This window comes from Mobula hypostoma, chromosome 4, assembly GCF_963921235.1.
Source record: "Mobula hypostoma chromosome 4, sMobHyp1.1, whole genome shotgun sequence".
NCBI lineage: Eukaryota > Metazoa > Chordata > Chondrichthyes > Myliobatiformes > Myliobatidae > Mobula > Mobula hypostoma.
Window position 1 is genome coordinate 121,216,736 of NC_086100.1, and position 18,556 is coordinate 121,235,291.

Below are 18,556 nucleotides of genomic sequence, written 5' to 3' on the forward strand. Positions count from 1 at the left end.
TCTCCGGTTTACTCTGCGCTCCTCGCAGTGGGAGCCGCAGCTCGCAGGAAGGTGCGGGGCCGGGCGCCAAGCAGCGGCTGACGCGAGGGTGCGAGGGCCAGCGGTGGGTGCGGGCGCCCACCCACACGCACCGCGCGCTCCCGACCCCGCTGTCTTCTCCCGCGACGGCATCGTCGGGCGCGTGCATGCGGTTGCTGGGTGGGTGGGTGGGTGGGGGTAGAGTCAGCGGCGGTAGAGAAGGGGGGTGGGGTTGTTGGCGGCGAAACGCACACATACACATCATGTGGAGAGTGGAAGAAGTAGAGAGCGTGCCACCTACCTGCTAACATCCATCCGGAGAAAACATTGCACCAAACTTAGCCCGAATGCGCGCTGCTGTTGCTGCTCACAGCCGACAGCTCGCTGCACAGGCAACTGCAACTACTGCATTTCAGTCTCAGCTCTGCACAGAAACCATCAGTTGCAGAGAAAAAGAATCGTAGATTTGTATTTTTAATGTAGCATCTTTGGAAAAAAAAAGATATGTGCTTTTGGAAGTTGTGATTTTTTTTCAAAAGTAAAGAGTGAGGACGATTTAAACTTAATATATATTTCAATATTGGAGAAAGAGAATGAACGCGATGGTGTCTTTGAGGTTTGCCCTGGTGCTGGCGGTGGCCGCTAACTTTATTGACAGCGAAGCGAAGTTTCTTGAGAGGGGTGAGAAAGCTCCGGTGAGGAGATGCCTGGATGGGAGTACGCCGCGCCGCTTGAGGAGGAGGGAGAGGAGGCTGCTAGCCCTGGACCCCAGTGGCTATATCTGTCACAGGCTGTACAGCCGCTTGTCCTGCTGCCCCAGCTTCGGGCATTTCCATGAGTTCGTTGATCCCAAGGTAAATGCTCACACTCAGGCTGGAATAAAAATGCACCATGCCATGCTGCAAATGATGCGTTCAACAGGTTGAGCACAGACCGGCAGCAAGCCCAGTTATAGTTATCAAAGACCTTATAGTAAGTACTGCGTGTAACAGGGGTAGATGATTATTGGCAGGGGCCGGGGTAATATGTTTCTGTTTACTTTTCTTGGGCAAGAGAAGGGGGTTCCAGTCATATTGGTGTTGACGGACAAAAATGATATAAAGTGAAAGTGTGGCAAACGTTCAGGTGTTCTTTTGCCATCTTCACACTTGCAGCACTGTAGTTGTCAAGGCTGACGAGGGACGCCTCAAATCTCGTGTTTCAGCGTTGTTGGTCTCAGCATAATAAGAAATACCCAGATTGAATCGAATTTTTATGCTAGGTTCACGGTGGATTTCACTCCATTCTCATGTAAACAGCTTCTTCGAATCAACATATGCGTCTGGGTGGTTTCTACCACTTTGTTTTGTAACAAAAAGCCATATTGCATCATTTAATTTGCTCAAGTCATGCAAATAGAAAAAAATCAATAGAACAAAAAGGGGTCGACTTATCCTCCTCCCCACTAAACTGCTGCCCACACACAGAGCCCTGTTGCTTATGGCAAAAGAATAACAACAACACCATTGTGTTTGTTAGTTGGTTCACTAATGGGTGAAACTGGAGAACATCATTCTCCTTCAGTCCAGGCTCTGTCCAAATGTTCGCCCCTTCTGAGTGAGCATTTGTCCCACTATTTCTGTTCCCAGATCAGTAGAAGGTCTCACTGCAGGCTTTCAGTTCTACTTCCCCAAGTGTAACAATCTTCAAGTGAGGGTAAAATTTGTCAAGTTTTTGGGTGGAAATGATCTGTGTTAACAGCCTGTCAGTGTAATTGATATATTAGATAATCTTACCAGATATATTTTATTTATAGATAAGTTGACGAGCAATTATTTTAGTGTTTCTCACAACTAGCTGTTGATTGTATCATGCATAATCAGGTCTTCAGATGTACTTCTCTTCAGCTTTTTATCCCAATATCTTTCAAGTGTCTTGGATGGTTTGTCAGCTTGCCTCAACGCATGGCTATTTTAGGAAGAACTTATTAGAGAATTTATCCTTCCTGATTTACAACTTTGAATGATTTCAGAGCCAAGTGAATGTTATCAAACACGTTCCTGCTTTCTGCACAGTTTGAACTTGATGCTCACTAATGACAATTATTAAACAAAGTGAAAAAAATCTTCATCTTTAAAACAACAAATTATTCAGTCTGCTAATTGGAGCAATTCTGTGATGAAAGGAAGACCACACATGTTTTACATAAATCAATAGAAACTGAAATAATTCATGTTATGATAATTTGTAAATATTGGTAGTTTTCAATGCATTAAGTTCAATCACATGCAGCTCAATGTTTTTATATAAAATAGCAACAATAAGGACAAAATAGGAATCTTAGAGGTCCTTAAACTTTTCAATCACTTATTTAGCAATCAGATAAAGAGAATGTTCTGAATGGACAGGATGTTTTATGGGATCAGACAGACTGATAACAGATAAGCACTTTTAGATTTGAGATGTACTACTGTTGCCGCAGGTCATTCAGTATAGGGGAATTGTAGCCAAATGGTGAAGGTTTTCATAGATTGCGCTAAGTAAAATTCTAGTTTTACACAGTTCTGCAAAAACCATGTGTTGAAGACATACTAGAAGAATGGTGCTTATATTTATATTCTGAAAAAATGTTCATTCAGAAAAAGTACATCGTGGATAGTAAAATTAGTAAGTTACTCTGTTGGCCGTTACGTTTATTGGAAGTTATTATTCATTCCATTGTGAACCATCTCACAGCCAGGTAGGTAGAATAGTGTTATGGCAGCACGTTTCCCCTGACCAGAATTGACAAAGTTGTGCAGTTTGCAAACTTCATCAGTGATTTTGCGGGTGGGGAAAAGGAAGTGGCAGTTGTGGGGATGTATAGAAGAGAGCCTGAGGATTTCTTTTTTTTTTACCCACAGCTACTGTAGTTCTGTAGCTGAGCACCTACACTCCATCGGCAACAAGCAGGATTTTCCAGTGGCCAACCGTTTTAATTCCACTCCCCATTCCCACTCTGACATGTTGGTCCTTGGCAAGATGAGGCCACCCTTAGGTTGGGGGAGCAACAGATCGTATTCTGTCTAGGTAGCCTCTAACCTGACAACATGAGCATCAATTTCTCTAAATTCTGGTGACTTCTCCCACTGCCCCTTCTCCCTGTTTCCATTCCCCTCTTACCCTTTCTCTTCTCCTCACCTGCTTGTCATCTCCCTCTGGTGCCCCTCCCCTTTCCCCTTCTTCCATGGTCCACTCTCCTCTCCTATCAGATTCCTTCTTCTTTAAACCTTTACATTTTCCACCTATCACTTCTCAGTTTCTCACTTCGCCTCCCTCCCCCACCCAGCTCCCTTCCCCCTCACCTGGCTTCCCCTCCCACCACCTTCTGGCTTCCCCCCCCCCTTCCTTTCCAGTCCATATGAAGGATCTCAGCCCAAAACATCAACTGATAATTCTTCTTTCCAGGTGCTGCCTGTCAGGCTGAGTTCCTGCAGCACTTTGTGTGTGTTACTCTGGATTTCCAGCATCTGCAGAATCTCGTGTTAGTTCTATATGGTGCTCCATCTAATGGTTAGTTCTAGCATTAACAATCCTGAGTTGAAATAAGGGATCTGAATGCATGAAAACTGGAATGTCATGTTATTGTGTTCTGTAAAGAATAAATGCTTGAGAAAAATACACAGAATGACCATATACTTGAAACTTACCCCTGTCACATTGTCAATTCATGCACAATGTTTATCATCTGGGCAAATGTTCAAGCAGAACCTTCAGTTCCCCAGCTGTGATGCTTATATTCTAACCAGATCCACTGTTGGATATCCTCCTCCTGTCATTAATTCTTGCAAGTGGAAGCCAAACCTTTGGACTCCTTCAGGTTCCCTTCAGCAAATGTGATAATGTGATAGCAACATACAACGTTGGCGCAGGATACTCAGCCCCTCAAACCTGCTTTTGTCATTTAATAAGATAATGACTGATCTGACTTTAACCTCAGTTCTCTGTTCCTATTTATTGCCATTAACCTTTCACTTCTCTATTTATAGGGAATCTATTTAACTCCCTTTTACCATTTTCATAGACTCTAGTTCCACAGCCTTTTCAGGAGAGAGAAGAATATTGCCTCAAAAGGGAGCCTTCCTTATCTTCAAACTGATCTCCATCATGGGTTTTTCCACCATGATAAACATCCTCCACATGAAGACCCATTGAGATCTTATACATTACAATCAAGTCCTTTTGCTTCTAAACTTCAGCAGATACAAGCCTTGCCTGTCCTATCTTTCCCCATATGTCCACCTGTCCATTCCAGGTATTAGTTTAGTAAACCTTCTCCGAACTGTTTTCAGATCACTGACATCCTTCCTTAATGGAAGGACAGAACCAACAGGGAGGTATTGCCTAGTGAGGTCTCGGACATCAAGAGAATGTCGAATTCCTTTTTTTTTAAACAGTTAAGTAGGCTGTCTTGTCCTGTATGGTATTAGGTTTTGTCAAAGTTCTTGGAATGCAGTCATCCAGACAACTGGAGAACATTCCATCACATTCCTGATCTTATTGTAGATTGTGGCTTGGGGCATTTTTTTTCTCAGGAAAATGTAAATGTCCTTTATTAAAGTTATTATGGAGCAACTTCATTAATAAGTATTACTGATGTTGGAATTGAATATATGAGATAGCCATTGGAGGACAATTGGACAGAAAGCAGAGAGAGGTATAAATAGTTCATTTTCTAATTGGCAAGCTTTAACTCACAATGTGCCTTAGGATTCAATGCTGCTGCTTTAGTTTCTTACAGATGAGTTTTTAGCAAACATAAACCAAGTTTGCTGATAATTCAGTGATAGGTTGGAATATAAATTATTAGGAAGATCTATATAATTAAATATTATTTAATGCGAGAGCAAAAATGTGGTTTAGTGACTTATAGTGTGGGGAAATGTAACTTTGTACGTTTCATATAATAGAAAAACAGAATGTTAATTAAGCGGTGTGAAAATTTCTGATGTTGATATTCAGAGAATCCTCCTTCAAGAAACACAGAGCATTTACATTGAATAATTAGGAAGTCAAGTGGAATGTTAGCCTTTAATATCAGGAAGGAAGACTAAGGAAGTGTTGCTGCAAACGTAAAGGGCAAGTGTAAAGAGTGCATCTGGAATACAATGTGAAATGTTGGTCTTTTTGCTTACCTAAGGGTAGGTCCCAAGGAAGTTTGGTAGATTGTTTGCTGGGAAAAGCAGCTTACCTTAAGAATAATGCGGGGGTATGTTGTGTTTTGCAGAAGTGTAACATGGCAGCTTAACGGTTAGCTTAACTCCATAACAGCGCTGGTGACCCCAGTTCAGTTCTGCCACTGTCTATAAGGAGTTTGTCTACTCTCCCCGTAACCGAGTGGGTTTCCTCCCACATTTCAAGGATATATGAGTTACTAGGCTGAGTAGTCACATGGATGTAATTGGGCAGCACAGGCAGGAAGGACCTGTTATCATGCTAAGTAAAAAAAATTACATGTTGATAATGTTAAAATGTTAAACTAACAAGAATTTAGATGAATGAGAGCAGATCTAATTGATTCTAAATAGGGTTGACAGGAAAAGTGCAGGGGAGGATGTTTCCCTTAGCGGGCAAGACGAAGACAAGGAAGCGTAATTCAGTGATTGTTGCCAATTTACAAAAGAGATTCAGAGTAATTTACTCCCTCCAACCACTGTGAGTCTTTGGAATTTTCTGTTCCAGAGGGCAAATGTTGTCCAGTTACAAGGTGCATTCAATTGCTGTGATAAATTGTTTTTATGGAGATTAAGAAAGGAAATCGAGGAATGTAGAGATTGTACATGACAGCAGTGATAAGAATATAGATGAGATTAGTCATCATCTCAATTGAACACCAGAAGAGGCATGGGGGCGGGGTGGTGCATATGGCCTATGTTTACTTCTATTAATACTCATAATTTCCATTTCTCACCTTTAAAATGTTTCTAGCACCTGTCTCATTTCTTCATCGTTACCCTAATGAAGACCTTACTTTCTTTCATGATTCATATTTCTGTCTCTAGGAATCAGTTTGGTTTCCCATCAACGACAGATTGAATTAGCCTTCCATTAGAAATGAGCCCCAGGCAGTGCTTCCACTGCGATAGCATCAAATCACATCCACTGGCAATATGAAATCTCAGTTCTATCCCTCTGGTTATCTGGACCACCCATGTACCAGCCTTGTAATACTTTTTATTTATAAATTACAACCCACCTGTTCTGTGCTGACTTAGTAGACTTAAATATACTGTGGTGAACACAAAGAATTAAACAATCAGTGTTTAGCTATACACTATAAAACAGACCACAAAGTTCAATTAGAACTGTAGAGATAGTTGAATAATCTCAGCGATTAAACTTTATGCAATTTTATAACTTTTATGCTGGACTAGTGCAAGAAGAACATTAGGTTAATAGAGTTAATACTCTACATTATACAATCTCATATATTTTAAAGGTCAGAAGTTAACAGTACATTGTCGTCAGATAGATTCGCTTTGGTATTTGTTCGTACTTCTAATTTGCAATTTGATGCCTACTTGAAACTAAAAAAAAAACATGAATTTGTTAGTGAATTATTATTCACTGTACTCCTAACATGAATGCTAATCACTGTATTTTTTTCATCATCTATCATTATCAACATTAGAAAGCGAGCAGCCAGTTAACCAAATAGCAATACATAATTGGTATTTTTGGCCATTGGATAACTCAATGAGTTTTGTATTTGCACGCCATCTTTTGTACCATCGAACTACTATTTGACTTCCATCTTTGAAATTGGCCCAGTCATGAAAAGAATGTGCTTTTGAGACGATGTTTACGTCAGGAACTCTTCAGTCAATACAGACCGGCTCCACAGATTTTCCCTGGTGTCCTCAAAACTCATATTTGAATGCATGCTTATAACATCACTTTTCACTTATTTGCCCATATATAAATATAGTATCCCAGGGAAGCAAGAAACTTACCATACTATCTGATGTACTTTTATTTTGCTTGATGAGTCCATTTTTAATCCCAAAGTATGGATAGTTTCCATCATGAGCAACATCTAGTTGAGATGGTCTGATGACATAGCAATAAAAATCTGTCCGGAATGTTCTTCCGACTACTTATGGAGTGCTTTTCATTGCCATTGATGTACTTTCTGTGTTAAAGTTCCCACGCCCAAATAAACCAGATTTTTGTAACATAATGTTACTCGAAGTTATGTAAATTATTGCAATACTTTCAAAGAAAAGATCTTGTATAGATTAAAATCATGTTCCCTTCATATTTCTTAAAAATATACATAAATTCAGCAACACACACAAAATGCTGGAGGAACTTGGCAGGCTAGGCAGTGTCTAAGGGAAAAAGTGCAGTCGACATGGCGGAAACGTCAACTACACTTTTTTTCCATGGGTGCTGCCTGGCCTGCTGAATTCCTCCAGCATTTTGTGTGTGTTGCTCAGATTTCCAGCATCTTCAGATTTTCTCTTGTTCATAAGTTCAGCAGCTTTTTTTTGGGTGATATTTTAACAGATGTTTTGTTGCAATCCATTTAATACACTTATTTTGATAATTCGCATCCCAAGCTGTTATGTATAAGCTCCAAGAATTGTTTGCTGTATGATCATGAGTGGCTCTTGAAGTATAAAATGAGTAAATTCTAGCTAGTTGAGAGGAAAAGTGAATAAAATCCCTATGACCAAAATGTGCATGAGGCAGTATTGTTGTGTGTCCAATGAGTTTATTCAATCAGATTGGAAATCTTTCTGTCACATGTCAAACACTTTTCAACTGCAGTCTTGAGAAGATAAAGTTCACTGTATATATGGACAAAACCTAATGCAGTTCTCCTAATGGTGTAATGCATGAGATGAATTGTGAGTTAGGGATAGAACTGAGGTGATGATTTTCCAATCTAAGTTACTTTTGGGTGTCACCTCTGAAAGAGAATGGATGGGATTCATAAATTTCCCTATAAAACTGTGGACAGCTCCAGGAAAAGTCAACATATGAAACAAAATTGACAATGTTTAAAAGTCAGCTGTCAAAAATCCACACCATTATCAGAAAATAAATTTCTTTGGTTATATGCTCATTGTGGTTGCGAAGATGGCCTTGTACATCTATAGCAGTTCCAAACTGAGATTGTTTTGGGCCCCCAAGAACATGTAAGTAGCTCTAATTATGTATTTCCATTATATAAATTGCAATGATTGACATACCTTACCAGTGTTTATTTTTAAATCCTTAGGATAATAAGCACAGAAGTGTTACATTTGGTTTTATGCAACTTTCCTTAAAAAAAAACTGGGATGCCTCCCTTGTCCTAATTCATGATCTTTCTGTAACTTTTGCGCAGTTATCTTATCTACACATGCATCAGACACAAAGGGCCAGTCGCACCATGCTGGAATTGCTCTGTGTGCACTCTCATTGTTTCCAGTGGGAGAGAACATTGAGGGTGTGTTCTAATGATGGCTCTATCTGTCTCTTCCTGGGTACCATGCGGACCTCACACAGTGCAAAATGTGAAAGTCGTACTGTGTCAAAGCACCACAAAATATATATATAGAGAAAATACTGGATCTAATTTCAGATAATTTATATTATGTTATTGTCCAATCTATTTTATATGTGAGCAAAAGACATTGCAGAAATAGTAAAAAAATGATTCCAATCATTAGAGTTCTTGCGGCATGTTTGGTTCCATAAAAACACGTAATTGGTGTCCATGATGGTCAACAGAGAAGTGTGCTAATTGACATCTGGGTAGCAGAATTTGAAAATTTTGTTTTATTTTATGGCATACAAATAATTCTGTCCTTCAGCAGAGCATAAAGCCATTTTTGATTTGTAAATGAAACTTAAATATTCATAAAGATATGGAATTAGTTATTATTTCTGATTAACCTTAACTTTGTTTTAAACACAGTTTACTTGAGGTTAGTGTCCAGGACGTGTCAGTACAGTTTACATGCAATGATGGTTGTAATGGAACTTCTCTCCAAAGAAAATATATAAACCAGGTTTGGATCGCGATAGTACTAAGTCAAATTGAGGAAGGCATTATGAACAAAAAGTGAAGTTTATTTCATATGATTACAAACAAATCAAAAATATCTTTGAAATCACTTTTCATTGAATACTAAACAAAGTATTAATTAAATTAGGTTAGAATTCCAAGACAACCACGAAAATGTTATTAAGTAGTTTTAGCAACTTCAATATTTTATAAACAAAAACATATAATCTGCCAACAGTCCCACAGTATTTACTTTCACTCTAGTAAATATATTTACATTGAATGTTAGTTAAGGAAATTTGTAATTATTGGAGCATTTATGGATGTTATTATTTTCTATTAAGTTTTATATATTGTATGTACCTCGGAACATTACAGTCTGAGACATCAGTAGCACTCCCAATGAGAATTCCTACCGTGGAGTTGTGAGGAAGGAATTTAACATAATGCAAGATATACAGTATATATCATTATGGCCTGAGTAATGCTTTCTTTAATGTACTCAAATGTTTGGGATCTTTGATGCTGCATACTCTATTTTCTCCTTTAAAACTTTTATTAATGTTCCAGTTTATGGAAGGAAAGAAACAATACCTGAATTATGGAAGTCTGACTGCACGTACATAGTATTAGTTGATACACTAGATTTAAAGTTAGGGGCAAATCAAGTAAATCAATTTCATCTCTATTCCTGAAGGCAAGAAGGTATGGTAAAGATCTTATATAAAGCAGATGTTCTCTGCACATCTGAATGTTATTTTTTTAATTCAGTTTGCTTTTGCTTACTTCTTTCTGCTGTTTGATTTTCAGATATTTTCTGTTACAAACAACACAGAATGTGCAAAGCTGCTGGAGGAGATGAAGTGCGCCCAGTGTTCACCACATGCACAATATTTATTTCACTTCCCTGACCGGCAAGGAGCACCAGACAATGAACTGGCCTTTCCAATGTTGTGCAGAGATTATTGCAAACAGCTCTACTTTGCGTGCAGAAGCCAAATGACAGGTAATAAAGGCAACAGGACTTCTGAATGAACTCCTGGAATCATATAATTCCTTGTCTATTTTGATGAATCAATGTGGGGGGTATTCACAGCAAACCCATGGTCCTCTGGTGTGCTTATTGCATTGAAAGGGGGTGGTCATGGGCACCATTAAACAAACCGAAAAGCTGACTAAAACGTCATTGCTTCAGCACTGCTGGCAGATGCCGCTGCCAGCCTGTTTGGAGATGTCGTAACATTCAGAAAAGGCTGCTGCCACCCCACTGTGTCTCTTTTCACAATTAAAAGTTGCTTTTATGATACAGTAGTGTAATAGCTGAAATAATTCCTTTTCATTTGTTCTAATAGATATACAATTCCAGATGCATGGTACTTCATTTTGCATCTCATTCTCTTGATGGAAATTGGGCCTTTTGCAGCAAGATATGTATTTTTAATGGTATCTTGCCTTTTCTTAAAAGAAAAACTTCTTAAAGAGAGCTCTTAATTTTCTTTGGTGTGGTTTTACACATTTCCCAAGTTTCCTGAAAAATGAAAATATTATTATTTTATACACAAACTACCATTTACCATAGTTCTCTCCATACAGCTGGTTCTTACTCTTGATCACATTCCCTGCAGACTGAAAGGCTAAGAATTGGAGTGAGGGATGGGGGTTGGGGAGGATTGGTTACATTTTCCAAGTCCAGGCAGTCATAACAGATTAGATTTTGGTGGATATTATTCCCAAACAATAAAAACAAGAGGGAATTTTTGTACACTTTCCTACTCAAAAAATTAACTAATCCCTGACCCCAAGTGACCTTATCCTCATTTTTTTTTACAAATTGCTATTTAACTTTTTTAAAAATTGCAGTTCTACTAAGAAAAGGAGTTAATTGGAGCATCTTAAGCAGCACAGGAGCTGGTGCCACAGGAACCTTTCTCCCCAGATCAACATATGTGGTGACGAATGACAAATTTATTTTTCTACAAAGTTTGTGTATGTGTAAAACTGCTGAAGTGCATCAAGATGTCAAGTGCTTTGGGTGACCACCCAGGTTGTGTTGGAAGATAACCAGATGAAAGCATAACTTTAGCACTGGGACATGGATGGGGCTCAGGGGTGCGCATAAGTGAGCCAGCAGCCTGTTTTCCAGGAGAGCAAGATGATTTTCCGACGTTAGACAGATGCTTATAATCAGCATATGGCACCACTTGCTTTTGCAGAGGTCGGTGCTAATTGAAAGCTGTTGTTTTGATACCAAAGTCAGAGGACAAATTTTGTTGACAGGGTAATCATTGACAAGCAGTCTAACAATATTTATTTAAGATACCCAATCAGAAAAATGCAAAAGAGGCTAATGAAATTACAGAAAATTATCCTACTCTTTTTTTCAAGCTAGGAAATGATTATTTATTGACTACAACTCTAGTAGTCATGAAGTCTTTTAATTTCAAATGTTATTTGATTACATTTTAACTTACAGATAATGGTGTGATGTTTTATAAATTATTAAAAGTAGACAGAAAAATAACAGGAATTTTTGTGGGAAGTATTCCCACTTACTTGATTTGTTAGTCTCTCATCGTTATGATGATCCAAAACAAAAATAATTGTAGTTAATTGTAATTTGCACGAATAATTAATATTGTTTACAGAATGTAGTTAAAAAATTTTGAAACTTATAACATTCTCGTCCAATTCTGTAACAGTGGGTGGCCTGGAAGTTTACTGCATCAGTACAGTGATATTCTTGACCACAGAGCAGAACATTATGGTTTTTCTGTTGTTGTTCCTGAAATAAAGACTCCTCAAACACAATTTTTCATATGATAAATTCCCAGAGCCGGGGGTGGGGGGGGGGAAGGGGAGGGGCAATTGGGCAAAGCAGTTGGTGGGTAAGGTTCTGTCTGTTTACTGCTGTGCACTTTTTGGACTTGGAAAAGTGTTTGTTCAAAATACCCTTTTGTTATTTTGAAGACAAGAAAGAGGGCAACACAATTAGAACATAAATTAAAAACATTTAAAAAATATATAAAATCTTATATTCAAAATAATTTGGTGTTCTCATTTTGGGATACATTTAGTATTATTCTTTATGATTTGAAAATCATTTTATTTATTTCACACTTTGTTACTGATAAACAGTTGGATCAAATATTCTAGACATAAGTAGACACAGTGTATGCAATACTGCTTTATATTAATGTTCACTCTGTTGCTAAAAGTACTGAAGAGGAATCTACCTTTTTGACTTTCAGTATTTTCAAGCGAATTTGACAATGTACAGTTTAATGAAAGGTGAAGTGACAAGCTAGCTGGTGCGGCATATGCAGAGCAAGAAGAGTGGTTGTATCTCTGAGACTCCAGACAGCACACAACTGTCACTGCCATCACGGGACATGTAAGAGAAAGATCTCAGGAACTGAGGGAATAGGATTAGAAGCGGTTTCAGAACCAGTTGTATAACTTGAAATTCTTTTAATTTATTCTAAAGAAAAAATTTTAAGTCACGGCTCAACCTCAAAAAGTGAGATGTAAACATTGCTTCAATTATGCCATAGATCATGGAACGCTACATTTTAGTTGGTATTTCTAAATTCTGAGATTCCTCTTTGTTGAAAGGTAAATCTGTGAATTTTCCATCAATAATTTATCATTGCTTTATAACAACTGTAAGAATCGACCTGTCTATTGCATCTCAAGGATTATCATAACTCTGAACAGTAAAATAAAGAATATTTGCATTTTGTAACTGATAAATAAATAATTTGTCATGTTTTTTCCTCAATTTGAATGTTGAGGAACTGGAAGTAATAAAGTTATTATTTTAACAGTTTAAAGGGTTGTATGTAAGTCACTGTATATTTTGTTGCTGGAGGGAAAAGATTTCTTTATATGCCAGTTCTTACTGTTATATCAGTCTGAGCAACCACCCCCCCACCCCCCAACCCTGGTGTAATAATGATTGTTGATAAGAATCTGGAAACTTCATAAACTTCTATATCTTTGTTTAAAGAAACTGCATAGCACAACAAAATAAATTGATATTTTTAAGTCAGGTAAATGCAGAAATGTTCTCACACTGAAAGCAGAGTAAAATTATAGTCAATTGTGTAAAATCCATATTGATTTAATTTGAAAACCAATTTAACTTGCTATACAATAAATACCTGTATTTGCCACTGCTTGGTGACCGCTGCACGTATATCAAGATAACGCCAATGAGAGTTATTTTTGTGTCACCTTTCAAAACACAGCAATACACAGTTCTGTTCTCAATTCTTTAAGTTAAAAGCTTTGACTTCAGTTATTCTTCTTGCAACATTTTAATCATGTAAACCCTTATAATTTGTTTAACATCTGTTTTCCAGGTCTCTTCCAAACCACTTCAGATGAGTTTTGTAACCTTTATGCAGCAAAGGACAATGGGATATGTTTTCCTGACTCACCCAGAAAACAAGTGCAAGGACCTGATTCCAACTATTTAAACCAGATGGATGACTATTACAAAATGGAGCAGATCAACAGGTTCAATAAGATAACTACTATTTGGTTCAGAAAGACAAGTCTTTGTAGTTGTGATGTTGAATCAGCTACACGTCAGCTCACACAACAGAGACGTGCTACCGGATGGCTTGCTTTGTCATGGAATTTCAACAGAATCTTACACATTGTTGAAGTTCATTAACAGTTTAAATAATACTCTCTTCAGCCATGTCTTCAAATTTGCATTTCCACGTTCAATACATTGTTCTTACTCTTCAGACCAAACATTTCCATTCACTTAAAAAAAAGCAATTAGGAGCTTTGAATAAATTACTTCCTGGTTATATTAACCTCAGCATCTACTATTGTAATTTTATAATTTATTTAGGAGTGTGGTATGTTGATGACAGGGCATGCTTTACCAGTCCAGGGTTGCACAAGGAGCCTGTTCCTACTGTTGGTAGTTGTTGCAGAATTTGAAAAATGGATCCATATGTTTTCCCTGTAGGGAGGGACAGACTTCAGTGAAAGAAAGAAACTGGAGAGGAAGGAAATTTAGGCGGAAGTCAGTAGAGGGAAAATACAGCCAGAATTCAAGAGAGAACATGATCATAAGTCAAGAGGCAGCTATTTCAGGTAGAATAAGGAAGAAATTCAGCCAGATGTAGGCCGGGGGGTGGGTGGGGAACAAAGATGGAAGCAAGGAGAGGAGGAATTCAACCACAATCTACTAAAGGAGGAACTTCAGCCAGTGAACAAGAGAGAGAGGGGGTCCAGGCCCAGGCAGGGAAACAGCGAGAGAGGTTCAGGCAGAAGCAGTGAGAAGAGAATCTCAGACAGAAGCGGCAGAGACAAAGCTCAGGTGGAGTCAGGGAAAGGAAGTTCAGGCAGAGCAGTGAGGAAACACATCCAGGCAAATTCATGCAAAATGTATGTAGGATTATCAACAGTGTTCTTGAAATACAAATAGGCTGACTGTAGTTGTCATCTTTACATTCTCATTTCAAAACAAGTTTCAGCTAATGAGGTTTGCAGTGATCCTATTGGCCACTGAAAGCTGGGGCTTTGTACCTATCCGATGACTCTGAAACAACTAGTGACTAAAAGTTATTGGGCTAGGCAGAAGCGTTAGACACAGTGTTAGGTGCTCCAATCATGAAAATTATACAGAAAATTTGGTGTCCCATTCTGATCTTTTACCTGGCAGTCAATTCCCCATTTATTACAGGCATGCTGCTCAGAGTCAGAATCAGGTTTAATATCACTGGCGTATTAATATCATGAAATTTGTTGTTTTGTGGCAGCAGCATTTTGCAACACATAATGATTTAAAAATCATAAATTATAATAAGAAATACATATAAAAACAAAAATGAGTAATGCAAAAATCTACAGAGATGTTGACACCCGGGAACTTGAAACTGCTCACCCTTTCCACTGCTGATCCCTCGATGAACGCTGGTATGTGTTCCCTCAACTTCCCCTTCCTGATGTACACAATCAATTCCTTCGTTTTACTGACGTTGAGTTCGAAGTTGTTGTTGTGACACCACCCAACCAGCTGATCGGTCTGGCTCGTGTACACCTCCTCGACACCATCTGAAATTCTAACAACAGTTGTGTCGTCAGTAAACTAATAGATGACATTTGAGCTGTGCCTAGCCACAAAGTCATGGGTTTAGAGAGAGTAGAGCAGTGGGCTAAGCACACACCCCTGAAATGCGCCAGTGTTGATTGTCAGCGAGGAGGAGATGTTGCTCAAATATCCAGTTGCAGAGGCCCAGGTTTTGGAGCTTGGTGATTACTACTGAGGTATGACAGTGTTGAATGCTGAACTGTAATCAATAGACAGTAGCCTGATATAGGTATTATTATTGTCCAGGTAATCGAAGGCCGAGTGTGGAGTCAGTGAGACTGCATCCACTGTAGGCCCGTTGTGGTGATAGGCAAATGGCAGCGGGTTTAGGTCCTTGCTTAGGTAGTAGGTGATTCTGGTCATGACCAACCACTCAAACTTCAATCTCTCTAACACTAATTTCTCTAACTTCAGTAGGAATTGTCTCTGTTTTGTTCTTTTAATAGCCTCCTGTAGGTTGTAACTAGACATCTTGTATAGTTCTGAATCACCTCTCTTGAATGCCACAGATCTAACCTTCAGCAGACTGCAACTGTCATGGTTCATCCATGGCTTTTGGTTTGGGTATGTTCGGCATGTTCTCGAAGGCACGCATTCATCCACACAGGTCTTGCTGACAACTGTGTATTCATTCAGATTCAAAGAAGAACCCCTGAAATTTGATGAGTCCACTGACTTGGAGCAGCCCTGTAAGCGCTCCAGCACCTCCCTTGACCACTAGGGTGCTGTGGTCTTTACTCGCTAGCTGTACACCGGAAGTAGAAGTACAGCTAGGTGATCAGACTTCCCAAAATGAGGATGTGGAATGACATGGTCAGCGTTCTTGATGGTGGTGTAACAGTGGTCCAGTGTGTTGGCTCCCCTGGTTCCACAGACGATATGTCGGTTGTAGTTGTTCAGAGACTTCTTCAAGCTGGCCTGGCTGGAAGCTCCTGCAATAATAGGGAAGGCCTCAGGCTGCACAGTATCATGCCTGCTGATTACGTTGCTCAGCGCCCCTAGTGCCGGCCAAACAGTGGCCTGAGGTCGAATGTACACCGCTATCAGGATGATGGCAAAAATCTCCATTAGTAGATTAAATGGATAACACTTGACTGCTAGATGATCCAGGTCAGGTGAGCAGGATTGAGACAAAGCTGCCACATCTATGCACCATAATGAGTCCATCATGAAGCATATTCCACCTCCTCTACCCTTAGAAGATCCAACTGTCCTGTCTTTGAGATGGATGATGAAGCCCTTGGAATGCAGCAATGCATCTGAAATTGCAGGTTTGAGCCATGTTTCAGTGAAGCAAAGTACACAGCAGTCCTTGATATCCCTCTGATACTGGAATCTTGCTCTGAGGTCTTCAATTTTATTTTCCAGAGACAGTACATTTGCCAGCAGTATAGTTGGAAGTGGGAGTCTAAGGTCTTTACATTTCAGTCGTACCTGTAAACCAGCCTGCTTTCCTCATTTTTTTTATCTTAAAGGGGAACTCCAGTCATGACCTGAGTCTGCCATCCAGGTTCTGCCAACTTTGAGGTGCAATAATTTTTTTATCCATGGCTGTGACTGTGATTTTCAGCTGTAGAAGACCTAAATGGGAATATTTGATGATTCCTATCGGAGCTGCAGGCAAAGAGTTGCCACTTATCGGTGCCATCTTCAGTAACCAATATCTCCTTCACACTCAGCAAATGCCTTTGATATTCCTTTCCTCCATTCCATTCCATTCCAGTCTTTCCCTAGTTCCACTACCCCTTTTTATCCATAGCTTACCCACTTCCTTCAGCATCATTAGCTCTTTAATGCTGGGTACCCTTGACCTATTCAACTGTGATTTGACAGCAGCTGGCTGCATGGTTGCAGCTGGGATCAGGCCTGTTGCTGGATGTGGGGTTTGAGATGCGCTGACTTAGTTTCTCCAGCTACTCTAGTGCTTGTGCTGGGAGAATGATTGCCTGGTACATTTCTGTTTACTGTGTTATTAATGGAAACTAGGAGGTCTTTAGGGTCACTGCAAAATTCCTATTACTTTTCATTTCTGGCTCAGAAATTGACATCTGTAGATTAAGGAAAGTCAGGTACCCATATTGCCTGGTACAGCATGGCCTATTTCCAACAAAAGTAATGAAAATATCTTAGAACAAGTGAGTGTTGCCAACCTTTATCACAGGCCATGGGAAATTCAGCTAGAACCAGAGACAGACTGAGAGAGAGAGAGAGAAATAGAGATCATTGTAAATTTAAGAATTCTTTTGGATCCTAAAAAGGAATATGTCTAGAATTTAGGAAGGCAGACGTTTGTCTAGAATCTGATTAGGAGGGAATTCAAATACAACCCAGAAATTAGGGGATTATTCTAGACAATGAAAGGTGAGAGGAATTCATTCAAAAAGGGTGAAAGGTCAGACAGAACCAAGGGGAGAGGAAACAATTATGTGCCCAAAGAGGAACTAAAGGTAGAAAATATGAGATTGGCAAATTTGAGAAGAAAATATTTGCATAAAATAGGATCAGTAACTTTAGAATCCACACTGCCCCAAGATTAATGTATAATAACCAGCAAAATGAATCATTTATTGCTTAATTCAGTGTGAAGTTTTTTTAGCATACTTTTGTGGAAAAATTCTGTTGAAATTGCTTTTGTGCTTTTACAGTTCATCGTAAATTTCTGCTTTAGCTATTCAATTATTGGTGTTATATTGCTGTGCGATACATAAGCTAATTTGTTAGAGACCTTTGTGTATGATGACAGACTTAGAATTTGCTACTTTTCTACCACAAATGTGATGTAACTTCAGTTTGGGCTGGTAACTGATAGATTGTCTTTTTATGATCATAGACGAGTTTCTTCAACTATCTAGGATGCAGAAGATATTGCACAGAGTACTATCACTGCTGAGTATAAAACATAGGATTTTGGTGAAAAAGAGCTTTTGCGGCAGTGAGGGAAGAACTGCTGTTCATGTCTCTGCTCAGTGAGCTAGTCCACTAAATGAATGGCATTGCAGGGCACATCAGACCTGTGGAATGCACAACAACAGGTGCAGAACATGCAGTCAGTTGGACGAGGTCAAGCTCCAGGTTTCGGAGCTTGGGTGACAACTGATCTCACTGTAGTCCATCTGCAAGGCTGAGTGTTTCATGGACAGCACATTTCTGAAGGTGATCAGAACTACAACTGAAGGGAATGCAGGCAAAGAGAGATTTGGTGACTGCTGGGGGCGGGGAGGGGGTGGAGAAAAAAGTACTTTAGGAAACCTCTTGAGGGCATTTTACTCTGTAACCAGATTTGGTTGTGTTTACTGATGAGGAAGAGAATACCCTGGAGTAACGCAGTCAGGGTCAGTGTCATAGCAGCTAGTGTGGCTCAGCTATATAGCGATGAAGGAGAAAAGTCAGGAAAACAATAGTTTGGATTC

The 18,556-nt window shown here is 39.2% G+C and overlaps 1 protein-coding gene across 4 annotated transcripts in view; it reads left to right on the forward strand.

The window, feature by feature from the left end:
• Window positions 1–271: 271 nt before the first annotated feature.
• Window positions 272–18,556, forward strand: part of hhip (hedgehog interacting protein) — a 138,062-nt gene continuing 119,777 nt past the window's right edge. For all 4 annotated transcript variants that reach the window (XM_063046429.1, XM_063046431.1, XM_063046432.1 and 1 more), the window contains exons 1-3: window positions 272–872; window positions 9,845–10,040; window positions 13,396–13,552. In XM_063046429.1, coding sequence (XP_062902499.1) covers window positions 612–872; window positions 9,845–10,040; window positions 13,396–13,552 — 614 coding nt within the window. In that variant the 5' untranslated portion in view covers window positions 272–611. The remainder of the gene's footprint in view (window positions 873–9,844; window positions 10,041–13,395; window positions 13,553–18,556) is intronic.